Source organism: Frieseomelitta varia, unplaced genomic scaffold (assembly GCF_011392965.1).
Source record: "Frieseomelitta varia isolate USP_RPSP 00005682 unplaced genomic scaffold, Fvar_1.2 scaffold_821, whole genome shotgun sequence".
Classification (NCBI taxonomy): Eukaryota; Metazoa; Arthropoda; class Insecta; order Hymenoptera; family Apidae; genus Frieseomelitta; species Frieseomelitta varia.
Window position 1 is genome coordinate 1 of NW_025110614.1, and position 27,074 is coordinate 27,074.

The 27,074-nt window shown below is 30.6% G+C and overlaps 1 protein-coding gene and 1 long non-coding RNA gene across 3 annotated transcripts; one reads left to right on the forward strand and one right to left on the reverse strand.

The window, feature by feature from the left end:
- The first annotated feature begins 2,123 nt into the window (after positions 1–2,123).
- LOC122536301 lies at positions 2,124–11,211 on the forward strand. Of its 2 annotated transcripts, none has more exons than XR_006308367.1 (3): positions 2,124–2,477; positions 3,224–3,353; positions 3,419–11,211. It is a non-coding gene; the product is annotated as an uncharacterized LOC122536301 (long non-coding RNA). The 2 variants fall into 2 exon arrangements; XR_006308366.1 differs by having other exon boundaries at positions 2,125–2,473.
- A 2,231-nt stretch (positions 11,212–13,442) lies between these two features.
- LOC122536300 (phospholipase A2-like) lies at positions 13,443–18,065 on the reverse strand. Its single transcript, XM_043668554.1, has 4 exons — positions 17,735–18,065; positions 15,420–15,579; positions 14,495–14,647; positions 13,443–14,383 (listed from the first exon to the last, which is right to left on the reverse strand). The coding sequence occupies exons 1-4, from the start codon at positions 17,892–17,894 to the stop codon at positions 14,305–14,307; spliced, it is 552 nt and encodes a 183-aa protein (XP_043524489.1). The 5' UTR covers positions 17,895–18,065; the 3' UTR covers positions 13,443–14,304.
- Between the last annotated feature and the right edge of the window lie 9,009 nt (positions 18,066–27,074).

Below are 27,074 nucleotides of genomic sequence, written 5' to 3' on the forward strand. Positions count from 1 at the left end.
CACGTTTTGCCTGACTCGAGCCCATGCGGATAGCCTCCGTCAACGCCGAAGTCAACTTAGCAAATTCGGACTCACCAGACATCCCTGTACCGTCATCCCTCCCGGTCGATCTATCTTTTGACCGTCGTTCACTCGAATGGCTCCTGACCGGTGATCTCTTGTCTTTTCTCCACCTTTCAGTGCTCCTCGACGCCTCCTCTCGCCGAGCGTTGCGGTCCCTCGGGGTGCAGGCTCGGCGATAATAGTACCCACTCGATTCCTCCTCTCGATACTAGTCCTCCGAACCCCTGGATCGGCTCCTGGATCGAGACGGAGATGATCCCGCTCGCCTAGCCGCTTTACGCGACGCCTTCGATCTCCGCTCGTAATCACGTTTTCGCGACTGCTTCGGCATCGCACTCTGACACTTGTAACACGGTACCGTACTATCTTGTGCTCGCTTCACACACTAAAGTTTCTTTAGTGGAGTTGGTAATCCCACTTCTGATATGTAAGCAATAATTTTACAATGGAATTTCCGTTAACAACAAAGCGTGTATTTTCTTGATAAAACTGATGAGACTGGTTCGGACGTGCGATCTCGGCGACGTTCTCCCGACAGAGTGTCGCCTGGAGTGTATCCTCCAACCCTTGTCCGGATACCCTAGCTCGGTTTACAGCGTCGGTCATAAACATTGGAATCGGCCCATGGTTCTTAATCTCGAGTGGCCTCTTCTACCAAATAGGAGAGGAAGTTTTCCCACACCTAGGTGTTATGCAGGATTTGAATAGAACACTTTTTTTATATGAGCCGGAACTTTTATTTATAAAATAATACAATAAATTAAACACTTACGTTTGGTTGGCGGAATGGAACTGACTTGAGGAGTTTGGGGATGGCCCTTTTATACTTGTGTTATCGGAGTTTTGGGCAAGGGTGGGATATTGTTATCGTTGTTTTGTTGGTGGATGAGTCGTTGTTATAGTCAATATGTGATTCATGGTGACTCGTCGTTACACTAGGAACGGGCGGCGTGGCTAACATTCGCTTACACATTATACGTTATTTTTATTTTCATTGATTATTTTTTTTTTCGTTTGAGTATTTTGGTTTCATTGATATTTATTTTGAATATTATTATAAAGACAAATTTTCAATTATCAAATAAATATTATTTTCTCAAATAATCAGTTCTTATTTCAATTTATTATTTTGCCAATTATTTGCAAATTGATCAAGTGAACTATATACCATTAATTGAAATCCATTATTTGTCAAATACTAAAAAACGTTATTTTAAAAATTTATTTACAAATTATTATTTGAAATAAATTTCGCCCAGTTTTCATTGCTATTACAAACAATTATTGCCTGAGCCTTCCGAAGCACGAAACCGCTCTCCATAAACTCCGTGAACGTCTATAAAATTTTATGATAGAAGATCGTTGGTATCTACATTGCCCACAAAAATTAGGGAATATTTCACAATGAATATGCAATAAAAAAAAGGATTTGATTTTTTTTTTTATTAAACAAGAACGTCAGAAAAGCAAACAAGCTTACTTCTTGTTTTATATAATAAAATAATAAATAAAACATTTTATATAATAATCCCCTAATTTTTGTGAGCAGTTTTAGATTTCGCAATTACACTTCAAATGAAAGTCTCCTAGTCCCTTCCGTACCTATCAGCTTCGGGAAAATATTCCCAAAGTTGCAACATCATAATCGAGCCTCCGCTGTCTTTACTGCCAGACATCTCGAACTATACTTGCATCGCGTTTGGTTGCCAAGCAACACGAGAGACTTAAATTTTGTTTCAAGATTCAAGATTGAATTTCCAAAGTCCCATCAATAATTATCGATTAATCTTTTTTTTAAATGAGATTTCACGTGAGGAGCGGACTGCGAGGTCGAGAAACTGGCGATCAGATACGAAACTCAAGCTCGATGAATCCTAATGAAAAATTTATTTATTCCAAAAAATCTTGTCAAGGTGTCGCGTCGGCGTCATTTTTAATTCTTTCAGCCTCGTAAGACGTGCTTGCCTCGAACAAATCGCGCAAACTTGATTTTCGAATCATCAGCCTTAAATGCTTCGACATTGAAGATCGCTTGACCAATATTTTAAAGTATTTTTCACCATCTTTAAAGTAGTTTTCTTGCTCTATTTTCGCATAATTGTTCTTCGCGTTTCTCAACCGTACCATTTTCTCTATCTTTTTCCTTTCTCCTTTTTCGTTGTCTTTCTCTTTTTTACTGGTTTTGACGTATACAATTTTCCTACAAACTTGATTCTCTTTTAGAGCCGACATCATGATGCTGAAGGCAGACGAGCTTTACAATAGCATTGAACTCTGAGGTACGGATAATGGCACATCCGCCGGCGAATACGATCAATCTAACGCTGGAGAAATTCCTCAACAAAATGGTTGCGAAGAACGTTAGCAAGGGCATCAAGAGCTTTTCATCTTGGAAAAATTTCGCAATAACGTACGTATGTATCTCGTTGTATTTATAGATCGACTTGTGCATCTTCACAAAGTCCTTCGCGCCTCATTTTACCGATCGCCAGCGTTAAACGTATCCCAGAACTATTACTTTTGTCTCGAAAATTGTATTTCTCTCGATTAGCAATTCTACAACAGTCTGTTGTAGACTGTTTAATATAATTAAAGTATAATATTGTGAAAAAATTGTTTAAATTTGTAAATGGACATTCAATTATTTGTCTATCTAATCATGTTAATATAATAAAGATATTAATAAATATTCAATGTAAAATTTGATTAATTGGGTGAAATTTTAAATTTTTTATTTTAATAAAGGTAAAATTTTTTGTTTAAAAAAAATAAAATAAAAATTGATATAAATAATATAATTACTCCTCCTAATTTATTAGGAGTTGATCGTAAAATAGAATAAGCAAAAAGAAAATATCATTCTGGTTTAATATGTGAGTGGAATAATTATTTTTGGATTTGCTATTTTAAAATTATCTGGATCCCTTAATAAATAAGGATTTTGTAAATTAATATATGTATAAAAATTAATAAAATAAAAATAATTGTAATTATATTTTCAATTATAAAATATGGATGGAAAATAATTTTATAAATATTATTTTTTGAATTGGATTAATTGATCCAGAAATATGTAAAATTATTGCTACACAACAATAGTCTTGCGTTGCCAGTAGCTGTTTTGTCTTCGCGTTAACTAATCTAACTTCTCCCTTCACAGATCAAGTTACCCGTATTCCAAAGACATACTCGTTAGGCCAGTGACGGCGATTGCTCTGCAAGTCGACGCATACTGAAGCCAAAGCATATCTATAATACATAAGTATATTGTCGGCTGGCTGAACCACCAAGTGAGAATGATAAATTTCAACCAATTTAATACTCTATGGAATGTTTCGAGATCTCATCGTTTCAGGTACGAGGCCAAGGACAATGCCACCGAAGGTTGATGACAGCAAATCAAAATTTGGGAAATGATCAAAACCCTGAAGAAGCAGAAGGTTATCTAATTGATAATTTATTCATCCCTCAGGGGCCGATGCGCCTGCGCACAGGATGCAGAGGCACGGGTGTAGCAATCCCGAGGTACCCTAGCCGGATCGTGCAAATGCGCGTGTGCCGCACATACTTGTATGAGCGGTATCTTGCACGAGCTCCACAGTCGAGGCTGTGCACGCTAGAGACCGATGCGTAAGCTGGTGATCCCGCTGGAAACGGTCCGTGAAGGACCTTCGGGAAATTCCGAGTTAAACGGCTAAGTGGGTCACTTCCCGCATGGAACGGTCTTCCTCGCTGATAATCCTTAAATGGCGAAGCTTGGGTTTTTCTTTGTACCGCCGCATACAACGTCCATATGCATGACCTTTCATGGTGGTTTAGAGATAATAGTCAATAGGCGAGGCGGCATATCCGCGTCCCGGTGCGCCGGGCCGGATTTGAATTAATTAATTGATAATTTACTTAGTATGAGTCGGTCTTTCGGCGCATGACATCTAGATGATCAAGTCGTTAGAGAAGAGGCATGAAAAACACAATCCTGATTGATTGAGCGAAGCAATTGTATCACAATTGTTAAAGTGATATCTGGGATGCTTTTTTATTGCTGGATAGTATGAGCTAGAGTGTTCTCATGTTAAATAATCAAATCATACTAGCTCTTATTGGCTGTCTCGCGCAAGAACTAATAGGATTTGATCGTTTACCACGAGCACACCTATGAAGTACAATTCCAGAGCTGAAAGTTGTTAGCATGTGCTTGGGGAATCGATGCCAAGATTGAGCCAAGATGTTAGCGCTCCCCAAATAGCTAACTATTGTACTCGTGCTAATTTTGTATAAACAAAAAAAAAACGGCTATAAACATGTGACTCGATGCTATAGCTACACAACATATACTATTGTTGATACGTTGACGATGTTCTTGGTAATAATAGAAACTGAAAACAAATTCTGCTATTTGGAAGTTCACTGTTGACCTCGGTAATTACTCAGAATCATGTACATGTGACGGGCCAATTTTACTCACTTCACAAAATATGTGATGGGCCTATTTTATTCACTTAACGATAATTAATAACTAGTTTTCTTTATTCGTAACAGAAAGAGAATCAATTATTAATTGGAAATTCCCAATAGGAACAGACGAAATCAATCTAAGAAAATTCTATCGTAGTAGCCGTCGATTCATGACTGGAAGAACAATGAGATCTGAATTATATCCTGGTACAAGTTAGACTGCTTTATTTAGTGTCGTTTATTTATACAGATTGTTCGGGTATAATGTACGTGACAAATTCACATAAAGGTGAGGCAGGTTCATTTGTTTAGGTCAATCAGCAGCTGGAGTGTTAAGGAGTCTGCTTCACACCCCCGTTGTTAGATTCACTTTAGTCCTCTAAAGTGTACGACCTTTTTCTTGATTTTTGGTACGGCGATGTTTTCCAATATTAAGCGTCTTGGTCGCACGGAGATTGTACCTTGATGTAGGTGCATTGAGATGTTGGTTGGAGCTCCAAATAGGTGTCTAGCGTACTTGGTTGAACCAGGCTAGTTTTTTTTCTGTGTGACTTTTGTAGTGTTACAACATATTTTAATACATAACTTTTTGGGTATGATTTTATTTAATGCTTTGAAGAATCCTATTTTGTGGAGGGTGTATAGAGTTATTAGTCCTAATGATGTGTATCTGGCGTAACGTAGTATGTCGAATACTATGTCTGTAGTGCTTTTAATACGTCGTGCTGTTTTAGTCTGTTTTAATTGATTGTACATGTCGTCGAGCGAAGCTTTGTAATTATTGAAATTTGGAGTTACATATGGTGCGTTTGGTATAAAATGTTCTAGAATTTTTATGTCATCTGAGGAGATATTAATTTTGAGTGTATATAGTGTTTCCTGGATTTGAATTTCTCTAGTTGTACCTCCAATTACATTATTTTCTTACAATTGTGCAGTCTTCGTCGCTGAATATTATAGAGGGACCTGTCAGGTGAATTCTGTTACTTCCTTGCAAAGAGCTTGAATCTCTAAAGGTCTCTGAGATATTGCGATATATCTATTTGGTATATACATGGGTACAAATGTTATAGTATCAATTTTGAATATTATTGTGCCACATTCAGTGTGGTCGCTCTTTTTTAATGTTTGACATTCGTTGTAGTAATCGTGTCGCGTAGATTGTGTTCTTTCGCAAATAGATCCTAAAGGACTGTTTTTACAATATTTGTTTTAGATAATAATCGTTAATAATGATCTGTGATCCTGGTTGTTCCAATCTCATGTCGTGGTCTATTAAGGGTGCTAAAAATACGTTTTGGACTTGATGTGGTATAGGATAATATTTGAGGATGGCCTATTCGTGTTCTTCTAACATTGGTATTTCAATTCTATAGATAATAGTATTGTTGACTACTATTGCTATTAATTTACTAATGTCTATAATAGTTTGAAAATTTTCTTTTTGTGCAGGAATTGTGACAGATTTAGCTTTGGTTATTTCTTTGTATGCTTATATGAACCGGTTTATGTCAATGAGCGTTGTGTCTATTATTCCATTTTTCCCTAATATTATGTTATAAAATTCATTGATTTTGCTCGTGAATTCTGAATAGAGTACTTCTAGAGTAAATAGCATTTAACGCGAGAGAGTTTTGTGTTTCTTGTAGTCTGGTAGATTGCTCCGTTAACTTGGTTGTGAGACTTCCAAAGTGGTCGTCCGCGAATATTTGTTTTAGCATGATGGTCTGGTTTTGCATTATATACTGCTAATTTTATTTTGGTCATCGAAAAGTTTGTCTATATTTTTATTAATTAGGTTTAAGTCGTCGTTGTCTAGTGTCCCGACTAAAGTTTCGGATATTGAACCGATTGCGTTTATCAGTCCTCGTTTTGTTCGTTGGTGTAGTATAGTCTTAAGTTTTTATATTGAATTCCCTACTTGTCTTATTTTGCTTTGTATTATGGGGTTTTGACATCTGGTTTTTGAGCAGTGTTCGTGCATGGGTATAGCTATTCTATGTATTAATTGTGCGTTTTCTTTTAATTCGTCCATCTTAAAAATTACATTTATTTTTACTGTGTTGTGATGTATGTAGCTAGTCCCTATGATTTCTTTCAGTATCCTCGTATCATTTATGGGCTGTATCTTCAAACAGAGACTCGTTGTCACTAATCCCTGGAATAATATGATTTGATTCAGTTACCGTGTACTAATAGCGTTTTCTTGGAGTTGATTTCTAAAAGGTAGTTGAGTGTTTTTATTTTTAGCATTTTGTAGGGGCCTAACCATTCTTTGCTAAGTTTATGACTCTTATGATCATTATGTAATAGGACTAAATCTCCATTTTTGTATACGCTTTTAATTATAATTTTCTTATCCTGTTCTTTTTTATATCGCTCCTTATTTTTAATCATAATTAATTTTGCTTTATCAAGATATTCCTGGTGTCTAATTTTCCATAGTTTGAACAACTCTTTATAGGTTAAGCTGGAAGTTGTCGCGATAGCTGAAGGCATATTTGCTTCGTGTCCGAAAGTTAATTCAAAGGGAGTATGGCCCGTGTGTTCCTGAGTGTACCGAAGTGTTATAGGACATGCAAATTAAATTGAGATATTCATTCCATTCGTCTTTTCGTTCATCAATGCAGGTTTTTATTAGATCTTTTACCGTACCGTGTGTTCGTTCTAGACTGCCATTGCTTTGCGGATGGAAGCTAGTAGTTTTTACATGCTTAATTTTGAATGCCTTTTCGAACGATTCCATCAGCTTGCATACGAAAATTTCGTCCTTGATCGATTAAGATGTGCTTCGAGAATGAGAATGTAATGATTGATCAATAATGGTTTTCGCCTTTTGATCGTTTAGTGGTATGAGTAGAAGATACTTGGTCAACTGGTCTTGGATAGAGAGGATGAATTGGTTTCCGGTTTTCCCGATGGGAAATAGTCCAATAATGTCGAGTGCAATTTTGTCAAGTAGGGTTGTCCGGGATTATGGCTTATTCGCGAGGTCGTCCATTCTAGTAAGCTTATTTTGTTGGCACGTCTTACAAGTTTTTATATAGTCTACTACGTCTTTGTCTATTCCTTTCCAATAATATTTATTTTTGATTCGTTCGATAGTCTTGTTTTCTCCGAAATGATTGACATTGTCGTCCATCTCAAACAGTATTTGTTTCTTTTCGTCGGGACTTATTTCGGTGTATGGTTCGGTGGCCAGGAATATCAGGATATCTGATTGGTTAAGAATCTGAGCATTAGTTGGATTGTCACAATGTGCAGTGCCGAGAAAATTTCTCCTGATCCAAGTCTGATATCATTTTCTGATGTCAAGTGTTCGAGTAAGGATTTTAGTCGTAATAGCCATTCTTTCTCGTTATACGGTCCTAACTGTTGGTGCGTAATCTGTGTGTAATTAGGTTTATTGGGGCAAAGTCTGACGAGATCTTCCTATGGTTGGATCGGTTTTCCATGTGTAGAGGAGAGTTCGTAGAGGAGATCGGAAGGTGATTGGATTTTTTCGATTTCAGGTCATTCATCGTTAAGCTGTTCAGGTGACATTGGAATCTTTTTTCGGATTTTGATGTTAAGTTTCACCGGTTTGTCTTCTATAATGCGGAGTGGATGCAGTCGAGATAACGCGTCTGCTACTACATTATCTTTACCCTTCTTATACTGAATTTCGTAGTCGTATTCTTCTAGTCTGAGTCTCCATCTCATAAGTCTAGAAGAAGGATCGCGTATGTTGTGTAACCATTTAAGTGCTTGATGATCAGTTTGAATTATAAAACGTTTTCCTAACAGGTATTGTCTTAGTCTTTTGATTGCCCATACGATGGCTACTAGTTCCTTTTCTGTAGTAGTATAGTTTTTCTCGGCTGCATTTAGTGTTTGGGAAATAAAACAGCAGGGATGGTCGTTCTGGGATAAGATTGCTCCAATTCCTTTGTTACTTGCGTCGGTAGTCAGTGTAAAAGGTAATTCAAAACAGTAACAGAGTATCGGGGTTTCGCCGAGTTTCTGTTTTAAGGTGTTGAATGCCGTCTCTTGTTTGTCTGTCCAATGGAAAGGTACATTTTTTTGTATAAGATCAGTCAGGGATTTGGCAATTTTTGCAAAATTTTTTATACAAAACCGTATACTCTTCTTGGTATGCCCGCTTATTTTTTGAGCAATTATCATTTTCAGTAAACTGTCCTGATCATTGACGCGATTACGCGCAAATTTTACTGATTTAATAAACTCTTCTACTCTTATGTCGTCTTTTCCGTAGAGAGTTTCGACTGTTAGGAGCGCATCGGTTACCTTGAGATTGTTAATGATCACTGGTCGTCGTGGTGTCCCAACGTTTCGTCCTGGTTGTTCATTTCTAACGGTGTCCATAGTGTTCTCGACCTCTGATTCCGTTGCCGTGGGATCTTGTGTCTTCTGTGATGGCGATGATACCCAGTTGTGTCCCTAAGTTCTTGAGCTCTTTTGCCTGTCCTCCATTATTTTAATGGAATGCAGTAGTTTCCGAAGGGCGTCTCCCGGAGTTTTTTGAATTTCTTCCTGTCTTCTTAGTTGCGTAGTAATTACTTCCATGTTATTTAGTATATTACGCATGAGTTCGGGTTCGTTGTTCTTAGCCGTAGTCATATTTTTACAAAGATTTTTACCTTAGTAAAGACTTGAATGGTTCGTGGATCCAGGTGGTGAATCAATAGGATTGGCTCTCGTGGTCCCAGGTGCTGAAATCCTGTAGGTGTTTCCTTTGATGTTGCGCTAGTGGATCCTGGCAGGATCGCCAAAAATGTCACGGGACAAATCTATTCACTTCACAAAATATGTGATGAGACAATTTTATCCACTTAATGATAATTAATAACCACTTTCCCTCATTCACAACGAATAAAGAGAACAAGTTATTAATTGAAATATTCCCAATAAGAACGACTGAATCTATCTAAGAGAATTCTACCGTAATAGCCGTCGATTCGTGACTGGGAGAATAATGAGATCTGTATTATGTGTTGGTAAAAGTTAGACTGCTTTATCGAGTGTCTGTTATTTATACAGATTGTTCGGGTATGATGTACGTGACAAATTCGCGTAAAGGTGGGGTAGGTGATTCATTAGTTTGGGTTTGAATTAGTAGTAAGAGAGATAAGGAGTCTGTTTCACAGAGTCGTCTTCACACAGAATTTGATCATTTACCACGGTCACACCTATGAAGGACAGTTCCACAACTGAAAGACGTTAGCATGTGCTGTAGAATGACACATGCTAAGACTGTGGTATGGATGGCACTGTGTTATGGACTCATCACTATAACTAAAGTGTTACTGTGTACACGATTGCAATTAATTGCAATTCGTGTTCTTTTGATCACTACCTCTTGAGTAGTTGTTAAGACACGATCATCGTTTGGTCTTCAGGAATATGCCGTTCTAACCTTTCACATCATCAACACCTGGTATGATGAGCAATATACTAATATTCCTACACTCACAGTTCTAATTCAATATCTAAGGTCGAGCCTTTTTTTGGTATATTATTTAACATCACTGCTCACGGATGGTTGTCAACAGTTTTCAACAACAAAGTCTATGTACAAGGGTGTTCTGCAAAACACATCACAGTCGGGTGCAAAGATCATATGTTTCATTGTTTGTATTATAGTTGTTAAAGTGATGATCTGGGGTGCTCAATTCCTGGGCTCAATTCGCAGTCTGAGCTAGAGTGTTCTCGTGTTAACTAATCAAATCAGACTAGCTATTGGCCGTCTCGCGCAAGAACCAACATGATTTGATAGTTTACCACGAGCACACCTATGAAGTACAATTCCAGAACTGAAAGATGTTAGCATGTGCATGTAGGATAACACATGCTAAGACTGTGGTATGGATGGCAGTGTTATGGACTCATCACTATAACTAAAGTGTTACTGTGTACACGATTGCAATTAATTGCAATTCGTGTTCTTTTAATCACTACCTCTTGAGTAGTTGTTAAGACACGATCATCGTTTGCTCTTCAGGAATATGCCTTTCACAACATCAACATCTGGTACAATGGGTAATATACTAAAAATAATTATTGATATATACGCGAGAGTGAAGAAGGTATTCGTCCACGTGCTGCAAGATCTGTTGAAGAATTTTCGTTGTGGTAGTAAGAGATTATTTAAAAAAAAAAAAAAAAAAACGATTAGGCTACTAGTACTGAGCAGCAATTACTTTATTTAATTACGTTAGGAAATTTCTGACGTTATTATAGAAGAAAACGCAACGTTGTTTTACTACAACTTTATGATTGTGGATTGTTCACGGTTCGCGAGGGTTGTGAGTACATTTCTATGATACAAGTGGCGCTTATTTCGATTCCTCAAGCAAACGTACTGATATTAAGTAAGATAAAACATACCAAACATACCAAAAGGCATTACGATAGTTGGATTATATCATACTCGATTTTACAAATAATTGAAATTAAATTAATTTATCAAACGAATTAACGACATTTTCTTTGAGACGCATTCTAATCGATGCGGACGCACTTATCACAGGTTTTTGCATCATTTGCTTGCACTTTGAAATATGCGAGATATTCTTTTTTCTATGATACACCGCGTCGAATGCGAGATTTATTCGGGCCTTTTTAATTTTCACCGCCTTTAACATATCTATCAGACATAGATGCAGAGCAATGATGCAAAAACAAAGCACACATGAAAAAAAATGAAAGAAAGAATACGATGTTAGGTTATTTAGATAAGTCGTAAACGTGTGTATCTGTAAGGTAAAGGATTGTAAATGCGTAATACGGTATAGCGTTTAATAACGCTACGTTTCCTTATTCCTTACTACGTTTTACTTAAAATTTTGAAAGATAAATCTCCAGTGGACAAGTGAAAGAATACAACTCAAATAATCAATAAACATTGGTTTTATGTTATAACTGCGAAAGAAAAATAGAAAGAGAAAATCAGAGTTGGATAAAATGCTATTTTGAAGAGCAAATACATAGTAGATCATTTTATTTATTTTAAGGCACACGTTAACTCTTGGTTAATCTTGAAAATAAAATATTTTATTTGGTACAGTAAGTCTTTAAAATAGTATTTTATTTGAAGAGTGTTGAAAATATTTTAATGTATTTTTTTCATTTTAAATACTACTGCTAAAAATAATGATTCGCATTAAATATGTTTATAAGTGTAAATAGTTTTTATTCTAATCTATAAATAGTAATTTATTCTAATCTGTAAATCGTGGTACAACTGGCTGCATGATTTTTCTATGTATAAATACTAATTAAAAAATATTAGATCATAAATACTGCGATTTCTCAGAGTTTTAAAACAACGTAAGAAAAAACATTTAACATTATCAGAAATATTTTTTACTACCATTATTTACAACTTGTACTTATCTATCCCGAAGTACATTAAATGTTTACCAATGCCAGTACAAATGTTTACCAAAACAATACATCAGCATAATTGAGCTCTTCCATAAATTATAACATATTTTAGAAAAAATAAATGAACATTGACTGTACCCCAAATCGTGTTAGAATATATTTAATATATACATAAATGTTTATTATACAATATTATTTACAATATATTGCAAAATCATTGCTAAAAAAATATATATTCAAATGTAACAATAAAATGTTTTTTAAGCTCTTGCGTAATTCTCCTGAATCTAGTCTAAATTTTTCTCCGAGCCATACTCTATCTTTATGTAAATATTTTCACAGTTAAAGTGAAATAAATTAAATCTTTATGATGTGCAGCGCATTCATCTTAAATAAACTAATTTGGATATTTTTCTTCGACACAAAATTATCGAAAATAATTTATCCAATATAAATGCTTCGCTACGTAATGGCGGATAACATTTATCGAAAGCAGAATTAATAATTTTAAAAATATGTGAAAATTGCTGACTTGGAGTATGTAAATTCCCAAAATCAACACTACCTTCAGGATTAATATAAGCTCTAAAAAATATCGTAGTAAATAGAAAAAATATATCCTAATATCTAACATTGTGATTTATCAATACATTTCTTAGCAATGTATCTTACAAAGTATTCTAATGAACATGTCGATGTTGACAGTTCCTCGATATTATCCATTTCAATATCGTCAACAAAACTGTCATCATCCATGTTCTCTTTACTGCAAACCAATGAAGCATTTAACGCTGATACTTCTGGTGAAATATCCTTCGAAACAACAACGGTACGTCATTGCCTGACATACAATTTCAATAATGTAAACTTTTTTTAAATTTATGGTATTTATGGTATTTATGGTATTTTTTTCCAATTGCTAATCGTACCGCTCTTGCAGGAGGAATTTCGGTTGTAACTACCACCGTGCACGCGGAGAACAGAGAAAAAATTTTCTAATGGGTCATTTGAAACCTTCTTTATTCATATCATCTCACAACTGTACAGATTCCCGTAATTTCCCAAAGAACATAGAGGTGTTTTTAAATTATTAGCCGAAATAACATAACCAATTTTTCATATTAGTTGCATAATCTATTAAATTTTGTCGAATATCATTAAAATTTAAAAATTTATGAGATTGGGATTACCTGCTGCTTTTAATTAATCAAATAAATCATTTACGTTTTAGAGAATCGAACCGTGTGCTGTATACTTTTCGTATTTATAATATATACCAGTCAGCAAAGCGATAGCTGAAACTCTTTTATTAAAAACTTGAAGCGTTGCATTTCATTCTATCGGAAGTATTAGGATAAATATCTTTCTAGAAAAATGTGTTGTGGACGGATGAATATAAATTCGAATTGTTTGGTTTCAAACGCCGGATTTTAGTTCGCCGCAAAGTGAACGAAAGATTCAATAAAAATTGTGTGATGCTCACTTTCAAACATGGATGACATTCAGTAATAGTATGGGATGGTTTCGGCAATAATATGACGAGAGATTTTATTTATTATAAAAATGATATTTAAAAAGGAGAGGCTTATTTGAACATTTTACGAGAGAACGTCATTCCTTCAGGGCACAGAATAAGTCCAAAGTCAAAAAAACATTTATGGGAAGTCTTCGGAGTGGAACCTAATTGACAATGAAGTAATGAAAAAACTAACAGCCAGAATGTCACGATACACAAAAGCACACAGCTGATGAAAAGAAGAGAATATACCGATGAGAAGAAGATATAATTGTTTTTTATTATTGTTGGTAAAATATTTGATGAATTATTGGTTAAATGCGTTCTCTAATACTGTACGAACTAGCATACATGAAATTTAATAAAGTTCATTAAAGATTTCATAATGTTTTTTAGATAGACGCAAGAGTTAAGGAGGTGTCTACATACTTTTGAGCGGCAGTGTATATATGTACAATCGATCTAAACGGCTAAAATATGAGTGCAAGAATATCTCAACTGTTTTTCCTTCAAAAATATCAACCGGAATCTGATGTTAAAAAATTACTTTTTGTACACACGCGAAGAGTATGCTTTTAAAAACTTTGTTTCGATGACAATTTACCTGAATGTATTATAGTGCACTAAGTATTATATAGAAATTTTCGAAAACCTGTGCTACGTGATTCTTTTCGCTGTTCGAGACGCATGCATAGTATAATTAAATTAGCGTAAATAAAGTCATCTAATCAGAAGATAGAACAGTATGCGGCGTTCTGGAAATAACATGGATCTTAGAAACATCATCAGATGTTTGCTGTTATTTTATTAACATGTTAATAATTCGTGTTTACGTATATTATGTAACGAAAGTATGTTAATATTCGAGGTTCGTTGAAAGTTGACTAGTAAGAAGGCACGTCAAACCATTGATACTTCTTTGGTTTTGTTGTGTCAAACTCGTACTTCAAACAATGGCCAGTTCTGTAAATGGTAAAAATTTTCTTCAAACTTTAGATCGAGCGATTTTGCGGTAAAATTCGATGAATGCATCGCGAAATAGGTTGTGTTGAACAACGTGTTAATCGTACTTACAAGGTGCTGGATTTGCAACCAACAACGGGATAATCCTCTCGGAAGCATTGCGTTCCTAATAAGGTAAAATATACAGTTCCTACTTTTCCGCCGACACCATCTTTTGAATTTTTAAGACATCGGTGGAACTCATCATCGCAGGAGCAGTTTAATCTGCGAAGTGCCAATCGTTTAAATGTGTTTAAATATTTATAATAGTATAACACACGTATACACATACACATTTATATGTATATATAATTGTATGTGTATTATTATATGCATATATATACAAAATTATAAGTACTGTACATGTTGTACAATATATAATATATATATATATATATATATATATATATATATATATATATATATATGTACACATATAATATACATATATTATATATATATATGTATGTATGAAATATACATATGATTTTTTTTAAATTTTGTGGACTAGAAATAATATGTCCGCTTATGTAGTCCTTATTTTTTAAACAACAAACTGTAAAGAATTTAAAATATCTTCTAAACTAATGCTCTAAAAAATATAAAAGTTAAATGGAAAATTATTTTATGTATCAAATATTATAAAAATAAATGTTACATAATAAGTATAACAAGTATAATAAGAATATATATGGAATATATAATAAATATAATAAGTATTATACAATAATATTATATAAGTGTATAATAGTATTATATAAGTAAATAAGTATTGTATAATAAATATAATAAGAATAATAAGTATAAAATATTATAAAAATAAATATATTATACTTTAGATATTTGTATATTTGTGTACTTTGGGTATTTATATTCTGTATAACTTCGTACTTTCGTACTTTAAAATTTCCTGCAAATGCACAAAAATCCTACAGTAAATCCTCTAGTAATGAAATTCTAGGTGAAAGTAAACAGAAAAACAAAGTTGAAGAGAAACCTGGTGTAAAAGGAAGGGTTAGTTAAGCCGTGTTTCGTTCCATGAGCCTCGATTACGTCAGGACACATATCGTGATTTCGGCAGCACGCGTCGGTTTCGGAATATTTTCCTAAATCATCCGGATTGCTCGCTATATTACCACTTCCGCACCACTTTGTTCCTGTCGGAAAGCAATAAATATAGTGAAAAGCATGACTAAACTACTAAACAAGTTTTGTATAAATCTTTTTCTACTATTCTACTAACATAATGAACAATTAATTCCCATTGATCAGAATTCCGTTTACTTATAAAAGAGAAATTATTGAAATTGAATTATAATCATCGACGCCGATGCAAAATCTGGGAACTAATGATCGTTACAAATATGTTATTTAATATTTTTTAGAGTAGAGCTCGAAACTGATTTTTAAATTCTCGAATCCGAGACTTTGTGAAGTTTCGAAACTCTCGAAACCTTTAAACCTCGAAGCACTCGAAACTCGAAGTGTTGATTTTATTTCAAGAACTTTTTCTTTCACAAATTAGAGTTAGCATTTTTATATAAATTTTTTATAAATTGGTCGAAGTTAAATAAAAATATAGATACAAAAGTATCTAATTCAGATTCTTGTTTAAGAACGTTAATATCTGATCTAATCTATATCTTTTTTCATCGACTGTAGTGTCGTGTACCGGAAGTCAAATTATATCGTTGATGATGGTGTAATGAAATATCTTTCTTTTTGGTAATTTCTTTGTAAGAGTTTGATGTTTTACGTTTTACATTATCGTTCCAGAATTATGATTGATCGTATGTCTGCTTATATTAAAAACAAAACCTATTTACAGAACATCTCGCTTTACTTTTATTCACACGGTAAATAATTTTTCATAAATAATTCATTGATTTTATACTTTTTTTTGTTATTACTGAGTTTCGAATCATAAAAAAAAAAAAAATATAAAGCTTTGAATTTCGACAACTCGAAACTTTCTTGCGTTTCGAAGGATTTTAAAGTTTCGACATCTTTTAGATAACTTATCTCTAGTATTTTAATAACAACGAAATATCATTCATTTGTTTATCAATAGTGACATAACTCAAAATTTGAAATTTTGGAATTATTGTACTTTTTACCGGTAGAACAAATAGTATATAAAAGTATAATTAACAACTATATTTCTTTGTAATTCAAAAATTGAAAATTTTGAGCTGTTATTATTGCAACATATATGTATATTCGAAATATTATTATCATTTTGATATTATGGTGTAACAAAGAAAGCATAACAGAAAGAACATTTAAACTCATCGTGATTTTTGGATTACGTCATTATTGCAATAAACGAGCGATCTGATAGTAAATCAAAAATTAAACAATACAAAATAGAATTATCAAAACGTGTAACGACGTTACTGAGTATTAAAATTAAACCAAACAATTTTTTAATTTTGCAAATATGTTGCCAATCAACAAAAATACATATATATTCACTGATTTGAGTTTTGCTCAATGTTTCTCGCAGTAAAATTTTTCAAGCTTAATAATTAACTAATAATATATAATATAATTTATAATATTATTGTAATATTATTTACTGCAATATAATATATAATATTTCGCTTTTACGATGTCTTTAATGTGTCTTTCGCTTTTATAGCTTCGTATTTATTTCGTATTCATATTCCCACAATGAAACTTTAAATTCAATAATCTATTAATGTAATAATATAATTTAATATTTAATAATTTACTAATGTAAATAATATAATTTGATATTTAATAATTTACTAATGTAAATAATATAATTTGGTATTTAATAATTTAATAATGTAATAATATAATTTCATATTTAATAATTTACTAATGTAATAATATAATTTCATATTTAATAATTTACTAATGTAATAATATAATTTGATATTTAATAATTTACTAATGTAATAATATAATTTAACATTTAATAATTTACTAATTTTTAATAATATAATTTGATATTTAATAATTTACTAATATCTAATAATATGATTTGATATTTAATAATTTACTAATGTAATAATATAATTTGACATTTAATAATTTACTAATATAATAATATAATTTAACATTTAATAATTTAATAATATAATTTGATATTTAATAATTTACTAATGTAATAATATAATTTGACATTTGATAATTTACTAATGTAATAATATAATTTCATATTTAATAATTTACTAATATTTAGTTTTTATGATGCTATTTTATCTCCAGTCTTGTTGGAATCTTTCATTCCTTCGTATTTATTTTTCCGTGATAGTTTTCACTATGTCGTTCATCCTCTCTTACCTGGAAATATAATATCTATCCTTTCCGTTGGTTCGTCTAACTCTATTTCATTCTCGGAACGTCCTCCGGAGCTCGGATATGGCCGGATTTCCCATGCGCGAACCGAAATGCGGGAAAAAAGCCAGAGAGCGAGTATAAACCTCGATTCCAGGGCGTGCATCGTGTATATATACGAAGAAAGTTAAAAGAAGGGAAAAGATAAAACTCTTGAAAGTAAAGTGAAAAGAAAAAGGTAAAAACTCTAAAAACACAGCAGTGTCCTTTGAAAAATGTTGAGAGGCAATGGGAGAAACGTTTCCTTGCAGCACCTTTCAGGGAACAACGTATACACTTGAATATTTCTTAGCCTTATATAAAAGAGCCTTCCCCTTTTCTGACCCAGTTCCATTGCATCTAATCATGGGACAATTACATGCAAACGCAACGAGATTTAAAAAAAAGAAAACAAGTCCGGAAGCGAAAAAAACCAGTGCAACGAATTCGGACGAAGCCCCAGTCGCTGACAGGAATTTGGAATAGCCTGGCATAAATTTAGCTGCTATCTGAAGACATAACTTATGCAAGGAGTTAGGTGAACGTGTAAATTTTGTGACGGTTGTTATCTTCCTGCGGTGTAAAGTGAAACACGATGCTTCGAACCGGGGGATGGGTTCGAAACGAATTTTTAAATTCTCTGAACTCGAGCCCGAGATTTCGTAAAATCTCGAAACTTTCGAAAATTCGAAATTTGAAGCGTTGATTTTATTTCTTGTGATTTTATTTCTTCTCATTTTGCATTCCTTGTTTTAAAAACTGTAGTTAACACTTTTATATAAATTTTTATTGGTCTCAGTTGAACATAATACAAACGATGAGATAACAAAATTAATCCAGATTCTTGTTCAAGAACACCAATATACGAATTCTTTCCGGATCCAATTTACTTCTTTTTTTTTTTTTTTTTTTGTCCGAAGAAGATTAGAAATTTGCAATAAAAAAAGGGACGGCCAGCATATCTGGTGTGAAAATTTTTCCAAATATTTTGGAAAAAAATGTTTTGGAAAATGTTAAAAATTGAACAAAAAGACTATGGATAATTGCGGATGGTCAATTTCATTTATGCTTAAGACGTTTTAATACAATGTACTGTACATAATTTTTGTAATAAAATAGAATTTTTTAATTAAAATATTTAATTGTTGAGCAGCGCACCTTTTATTTCGTAATATTGTCTAGTTATCTATAATTCAAAATTTTTTATCTAGTAATAGCTATACTTCGAAGTATTTTAGTTGATGATATTTTAAATGTTTGAATGACCATCTAATCGAGAAAGAAATCTCCGGTCACAAATGATCAACGTAGCAATCAACGTGTTAATGTTTTTATTATATATCTGAATACAAAAATATTGATAGATTCAGTTTTTTTGGGCAATGTTTCCTATAATGAAACTTTAAATTCAATAATTTACTAATGTAATAATATAATTTAATATTTAATAATTTATTAATGTAATAATATAATTTGATATTTAATAATTTACTGATGTAATAATATAATTTGATATTTAATAATTTACTAATGTAATAATATAATTTGATATTTAATAATTTACTAATATTTAGTTTTTAAGATGTGATTTCGTCTCCAGTCTATGCACCAATATTTTTAGAATCTTTTATCCCTTCGTATTTATTTCTTCTTAATAGTCTTCACTGCATCGTTTTTCTTCTCTTATCTGGATGTATAAATTGCATCCTTTCCATTGGTTCATCTAATTCATGAAACGTTCTTCAGGGATTCTATGCTTAAATAAAAGCGTGAAAAGTGAGCTAGAGAACAAGAAGAAACGTCGACTTCAGAACGTGTATTGTGTAAAACAGTAGAAGGAAAAAATAAAAGTTTCGAGAAGAACAGTTTCCTGTGGAAAATATCAAGAAGCGAAACAAAAAACAGTATTCAATGAACAATAGCATATTTGACTTATTTCTTAATGCATATATAGGCATATACACTGCTCACAAAAATTAGGAAATATTTCAAAATGAATATGAAGCAATAAAAAAAAGAAGCATTTGATTTTTTTTCATATTCATATTCATTTTTCATATGCATTTTGAAATATCCCTTAATTTTTGTGAACAGTATATGTAGTATCGTAGTTATTATAACCTGTAGCTTATAAATATTATTATATTTTAGTTGCGTTTAATTATAACAGATGGCCTGTAGCTTGAAGAAATTATAGCTGCGCGCATATTTAAAAAAGCAGAAAGGCTGATTTAAAATGAAGAAAGAAAATATTTTATATTCTCAGTTGTTAATAACCAATCAAAGCAAACGGTCATTATAAAATCTTGTTAAACTTGTTGATATTAATAAATAGTTATTGTTATAGTTTCTTGTTAAATCTCGTGATATATTTATTTAAAGGAGTAAACCTCCATAAAATGCGTGAAAGAGGTGAAATACGAATGTGGTGCGAGAAATATGCCCAACGAGCATATAACAAAAAATATGCCCAACAAAATATATAACAAAAATGTCCTCAACTCCCAACAATCTCACTTTCAGGTACATATTCAACAGCAGATTCAAAGATCTATATCATTAAAATCTCTTTCCCATTCCCACTTTATATTAAAATCAACAAATTTCTCAATCTTATTTTTAAAACTTCCACCATAAAACACAAACAGGAAACAATAGCACCTTGGGCCTTAAAAACCCCTGAAATCAACCTAGACCTAGTGGATATCCCCAAAAAGAACAAATTGAACCATGAGCACAAAATCAAATTCACAGAGCTCAATTAAAAATTCAACCACTACCACAAAATCTATATAGATGCCTCAAAATCGAAAGAAGTAGGCTATGCCATCATCTCTTTCTGATATACAGTATAATGATTATTGATTAGTTACTAACTTTAGATTTTGGTTTGAAAGTTTGACCACACTATAATGGGGGTCTCAGAAATCATATTTCTGGCACATTCACTAATTTCCCAACTCAGTGTTGTTTAAACGTAGAGCATGCTAAAAAACTAAGGATTTTTTACTATGTCGGTATTTCAGGTCACGAGCCATGAAGCTCCGTAAGATGTCTATTCATGTACCTCGTTCATGGTTTGAAGTAAAAACAAACGTGCACGAAAGTCAACAATTTTATTGGGACTTCGTTCCCTATTGTTACATTATGATAGTTTATTATTAAAGTGAAGTTATGAAGTAAACTTTCGTTTACTTTTTTCAATATTTCAATATCAAGTAAAACGTTATTATATATCTCATCTGTGAGAAAAGAAATCTGTAGGAAGAAGAGAAAAAACGTCATTCGAGAACCCATTGCTGATGAAAAAAGACGTATTGTAGATTTCAAAATACAGAGATGTTGATTTTAGATATCCTGTATTTATTTCGTTATATTTTGTTATTTTTATAATTAATATGTATATAGACCTGTGGATTTATAGTATTTCTATTATCCTATGAGTATTGACTAGAAAATATATGCATTACTATTAGATGGCATTGCAAATCATTTTAAATAATAAATTACAAAATCTGATACCCATATATTTACTGCAAAGCTAAAAAATATTAATAAATAAAAGATACTAATGTAATTAAACTAGAAAATATTAATGTAATTTCATATCATATAAATTGGTATATGTTTAAGAAATTATAATGTAATTATGATTTTATACAGTAATATACTATACTGTACTTTATTTTAAATATTAACTGAATCTGTAATGCATTAATAATAAATAAGCGATAGAAGAATGTTTAAAGCTTTATATGTCTGTTCTCTTTGTGATAGAATTATTATAAATATTTTTTTATTATTATCTCAAAAGATATCATTTTTGTATATATCATTATCTGTAAAAATACTATTTTAATTTTAAAATTTTATACTATGTACAATATTTTTCAGATTTTTCCTTCAAAAAAAGAAATTTAAAATCTTGAAAATTGATAAATAAATAAACAAGATCAACATTTCTTTGTAAAATATTACATATACTCGCGATTATATTGAATTAGGCAATAGAAGTGGAAACTATTTTCGAGATTATTAACTTCTAAAAATCATTGCAGCCGGGAAACATTTATTGAGTGATTTGGTAGATGAGTAATTAAGTTACATGTCTGTTAAAATCAGCATTGATAAATCATTATTTAATCCTCTGAATACTATTAATAAGATCATATCTTCATTTTAATAACAATAAATCACAATTCTAATAATGTCTGGCATAAGATTAAGTAAAAAATTGGCCAAATAATCAACGAATGAACATAAATTTCTAATGAAGAGAAAATAGTTTTTAATATATTAGAGCAACTATACTGCAGTCAGTGGAAGAAAGAAATATTTTATAAAATTCTAAATATAATTGTCAACTTTTATTTGAAACAATATTTCATTTTGCTTTAAAAATAAGTTATAGCATGATAATAAATATGTTTCATAGAATATTTGTAATTTCTTATCTTCGTAGAATGTTTGTAATATCTTATCTTTTAATATATCACATTTTATTTATTATCACTTAACAATTTTAACAATATTTTTTTACACTGTATCCAATCCATTTATAAAATAGTTTGAATTTTTAAATTTTATGCATTCATTTTAAAATTATAATCATTTGAAGTAAGAAAGTTTCAATTTGTCCACATTTTCTTATAACTTTCTTGTTACATTTACCATAAATAATTAAGCGTTTATAAAATCTTGGAACTTATAAAATGAAGTTGCATTAAAATAAAATTTTGTCCTTTTGGACATTTCATTTTTTTTTCAATAATAAAATATTATAAATCGCCTGAAATTCAATGAAATCATTTGCACACGTAAATGCGTAATATTTTTAAAAAGTACAAAATCTAGTTCAGCTAGATATTTCCTTTTATTTTTATCAATATCTTCTAAAATCCTCGTGAAATATTATTTCCATTGAAAAATAAATCTACAGTGATTGATTTAAAAAACAATATTTTGAAGCAAATGTATTTATTACAACAGCTTTCAAAAACTGTTCAATGTAAGGTCATTGAATATATTATGTAAAAAAGCTGGAATTATGCAAATACGGGGCAAATAGTTTTGCGATCGTACAATATCAGGAAACTCAATTCTTTAAATTTCATTTACGAAATATTAAAAACAAACAATTATTACAGAATTCACATAATTCAATGTTATTATTCAAGTAGAAATTTTAAAAATTGAAAAAATAATTTGATGTACATTCATAAATAGAATTTAATTAATAATTTTTAAAATAAGTGTACAAGACAATTTAAAATCAATCCATGCAAACATTTACAGAATTATTAAATAGTCTTTTAAATAATCGTTGAAACGAAATCTTTTATTATATAAAGAACATTGAATTTGTTAATTTGTATATGACGATCAACTTCATTTAATTCGAGTCACATAGCTTTTTAATATATTCACAATTGCATTTTCTATGAAAAGGAAAAATACTGTATTATTTGCATTGATTTTAAAATTTTAATATTAAAACGTGATACTAATAATATAATTGTCTTCTTAAAATCAACATTAAAAAATATCCTGTTCTGCAAATTTGATAGTAATAACAAAATTGCAGATTTTTAAATTAATTTAAATGTATGAAATCGTATAGAATGCATTGTTAGGTGAAAAAAATCTATAACGTAATCAAAGTATAGTACTTTCTATAATATTATTTACGTAAAACATAATTTTCTTACGAAGCCCTCATTTTTAAATTATATTTTCAGAAATATAAATTTGCATGAAAATTCGCAGTCTAGTAATGATAAATAATTAATTACAATGTTAGACTGGGGATTTTTATTCATTTTTGAATTTTTATGAATACAGCTGAAGAAATGAAATTTAAAAAAATTTGTTTTATCTATTTTAATTATTAACTAAATCCAAGTATAGTCGATAAATTTTCAAACACGATTTTCTCAAAAGTGAAGACTTTAATGAAAAAATTGTATTTTTTCATTTCGACTCATTTTTACAGACAAATCGCAAGTTGCATTTTGCATATTATGTATATATATTTTTACATTTTTTAATTATTTATAATTGCATAAAAATCTTTTGTGTATTAATTACTTTCTTAAATCGAGTGGAGTTTTCCATTTAAAATTCAAGTTTATTTCTTCGCTATGCTTGAACAAATAATTTCCATATTTACCTAATTTTTACGTATTTGAAAAATTCTATAGTGCAAAATTGCACAGAATGCGCGTAATAGAAAATATATATATATAAAATTTTCAAAATAGTAATACTTTCTATCAAATACTTTTATAAAATACTTTCTATAAAACTTAGTAAATAAAGCAGTCTATCAGTCAGATTAATCAAAGTATGAACTTGCACAAAAATCCGCAGTCCATTGATAAGAGTGGCGTATGCAGCTTAACAGATTTTCGTTACAGACATGATGGTGTGTGCATTGGTGTTCTGTATTTTTTCTTTCTATGGAAATGAAGGCTCTCTCTCTCTCTCTCTCTCTCTCTCTCTCGCTATTTGATGTTTTAAAAAAGTTTTCTCCTTCGTCTATCTTTTTAGGCAACATTTGTCCTTGTTGGCACAGCTATAAACCTTCCTCGTTTTCCTTGTCTAATCTCCACCTTTCTTTCTTTCTATAGCAAGAGGAGGAACAAAATGGGCTAGAAGAGAAATAAACGGCCTTCACTGACAATACTTTTGCCCATATATTTCAACGCTATTTTATTATCATATCCTTTCTTCGTATCGTGCGAGAAAATTAACCTATCATACTTTCATCATGTTGAAATTTATATAGAGACCAGTAGATTTCTCGCAAATATACAGGGTGACCTGCAACTTGTGATTCTATGTGTAAAAATGAGTCGAAAGAATACAATTTTTTTCATTAAAGTCTTCACTTTTGAGAAAAAATTATATTTTGAAAATTTATCGATTATACTTGAATTTAATTAATCCTAAATTTGACATGTGAATAATTAACTAATTAGATTGTTCTACGTGCGAAAATAAGTAAAAAAGCGAAGAATAAAATTTTTCTGTAAGATGCTTCGTTCTCGAGAAAATCGAGTTTGAAAATTTATCAAATTCACGTTTAAAGCAATTTTTAACAAAACGGATTCAAAAAGATTCCTTAAACGAAAAAATTTTATTTTACGTTTTTTACTTAGTTTTACACATAGAATATTCTTCTGTCGATTATTCGCGTCTGTTCAATATAGAACTAGCCAAATTCAAGTGTAGTTGAATGAATTTTCAAACTCGATTTTTTCGAAAACGAAGGTTTCCAGGGAAAAATTTTATTCTTTCTTTTTGACACATTTTTACACGTAGAATCATTTTCTATGAAATAAAACTTACTAATTTCCCTTATTCAACAGTCATCCTCAAAACATTCCACAAGTACAAGGTAAATCTATAATTTCTATTTTGAGGTGTATTTAATAATCCTACAATAAATTTATTTCTATACTGATAATGTTTAGATTTAGATTTGTTTAGTCAATGTGTGTGAAAAATATTAAAAATTAGAAAATAAGAAATCATTAAGTAGAAAATAATAATAATGAATAAACAAATTCCTGGTACAAATATAATTATATATAAATATAATTGAATTATTTCTTGAATCACATCTTAAATTATTTGATGGCCGTATTGAATTTTAATTTCAGATTCCAAATTTAACTAGTTAAATATTGGCCAACCACCTTGACATTTTTTTGTATGCATATATAAGTAATGGGATATTTCGACCAATAAACTTTAACATTTTTTCATTGGACACATTTCATGAAATTATTTCATATATATATGATGTGTGCAAGAGAAATATAAAATTTCTCTTAATTAAATTTTCTAAATATTTGTTGTTATTACAAGAAAATGCTTTTCGCTGAATAATTTATACTTTTTTAGCAAATTATATGACAAAGTTATAAGAATTCTCAATTTGGTTTACGTTACAGTGAAATTAACTTGATTTTTGATTTTTTTCGTCATTGTATTATCAAAAATCATTCACTGACAATCAGTTGAACTATTTCATATCAAATAATTCGCATAATATATCAAGTACATAATGTACAATAAAATTGAACTGAACCACAAAATTTTTTATTTAGAACCATAAAAATTTGTTTTATATTATTTAATTTTGGAACTTTTGATTTGAATTTCATTACAAATTTCTATTGGAAAAAATATAAAATACAAAATAAAATTAAACAACTTAAATTTTCGTGACATAATACAAATTATTCATCTATGGCTCCACGATATCATTTAAGTATTAACATTTAATGATCTTGCTTAATTTCCATTAGAAATAAAATATATGTATATATATTGAATATATAATTTTATAAATAGAATATATAGAATATATTTGATTATATAATTTTGTAATTTAAATATATATATACACATCTATTTTTTATATGATTTAAAGCCATAAGTTTAAAGCTATTTTTGTTATATATAGTCATTTATGATGAAAGAAGATTCATGAATGAGAAGGTTATTGTGTAACATTTCCAATCATGACATCTGATATTTTGGCGATTATTGAAATTAAATAACTAGTGAAGTTTCTGGTATAGTAATAAAAATTTTAAACATTTTGATGCTTTATAATCAAATCTTGTATTATAATTTAATCTTATCGCTTCGTTCACATATAATCATGTGTGTATACATATGTATGTTTTACTATTAAATCTTAATAATGAGTTGTAATATTTAATATTTAATTGTGATATGACTAGTGAATATATCATGACTTATTAATAAATACCATATTAATGTTAATTTATATAATGTTAATATTAATAATATATACATTTATATATTTATTAATAAATCATATATATATATAAAATATACCATATAATTATATATATAATTATTCTATATATATAAAATTAATAAATATATTATCAGCTTTGCATAATAAATAATTTTCATTGTACAAAAGTTAGACAAAACAATGAAATTAAAGGATTGGAGGAACTTATTTTACATACGATCTTATTACGCTATAAACGATAAATAGTCGAAAGATACAATAATATACATAATTACACAAGCGATCGATTTAGGCAACGTGGAAATGTCAAATCTACGAATAAATTTCGCAGACTCTTTCCTTCTTGAAGGAAGGTCCTTGTCAGAGTTCTCTGTCTCTTTCTTTTTCTTATTTAATCTTTCTCCTTGTTTATCTTCAAACTGTAGCCTCTTCTTTTTCGAATATACGGGGAAAGTAGTGTCCAGAGTTTCGTATAAAAGCACATTCACGTTACACAGGTATCACATTTGG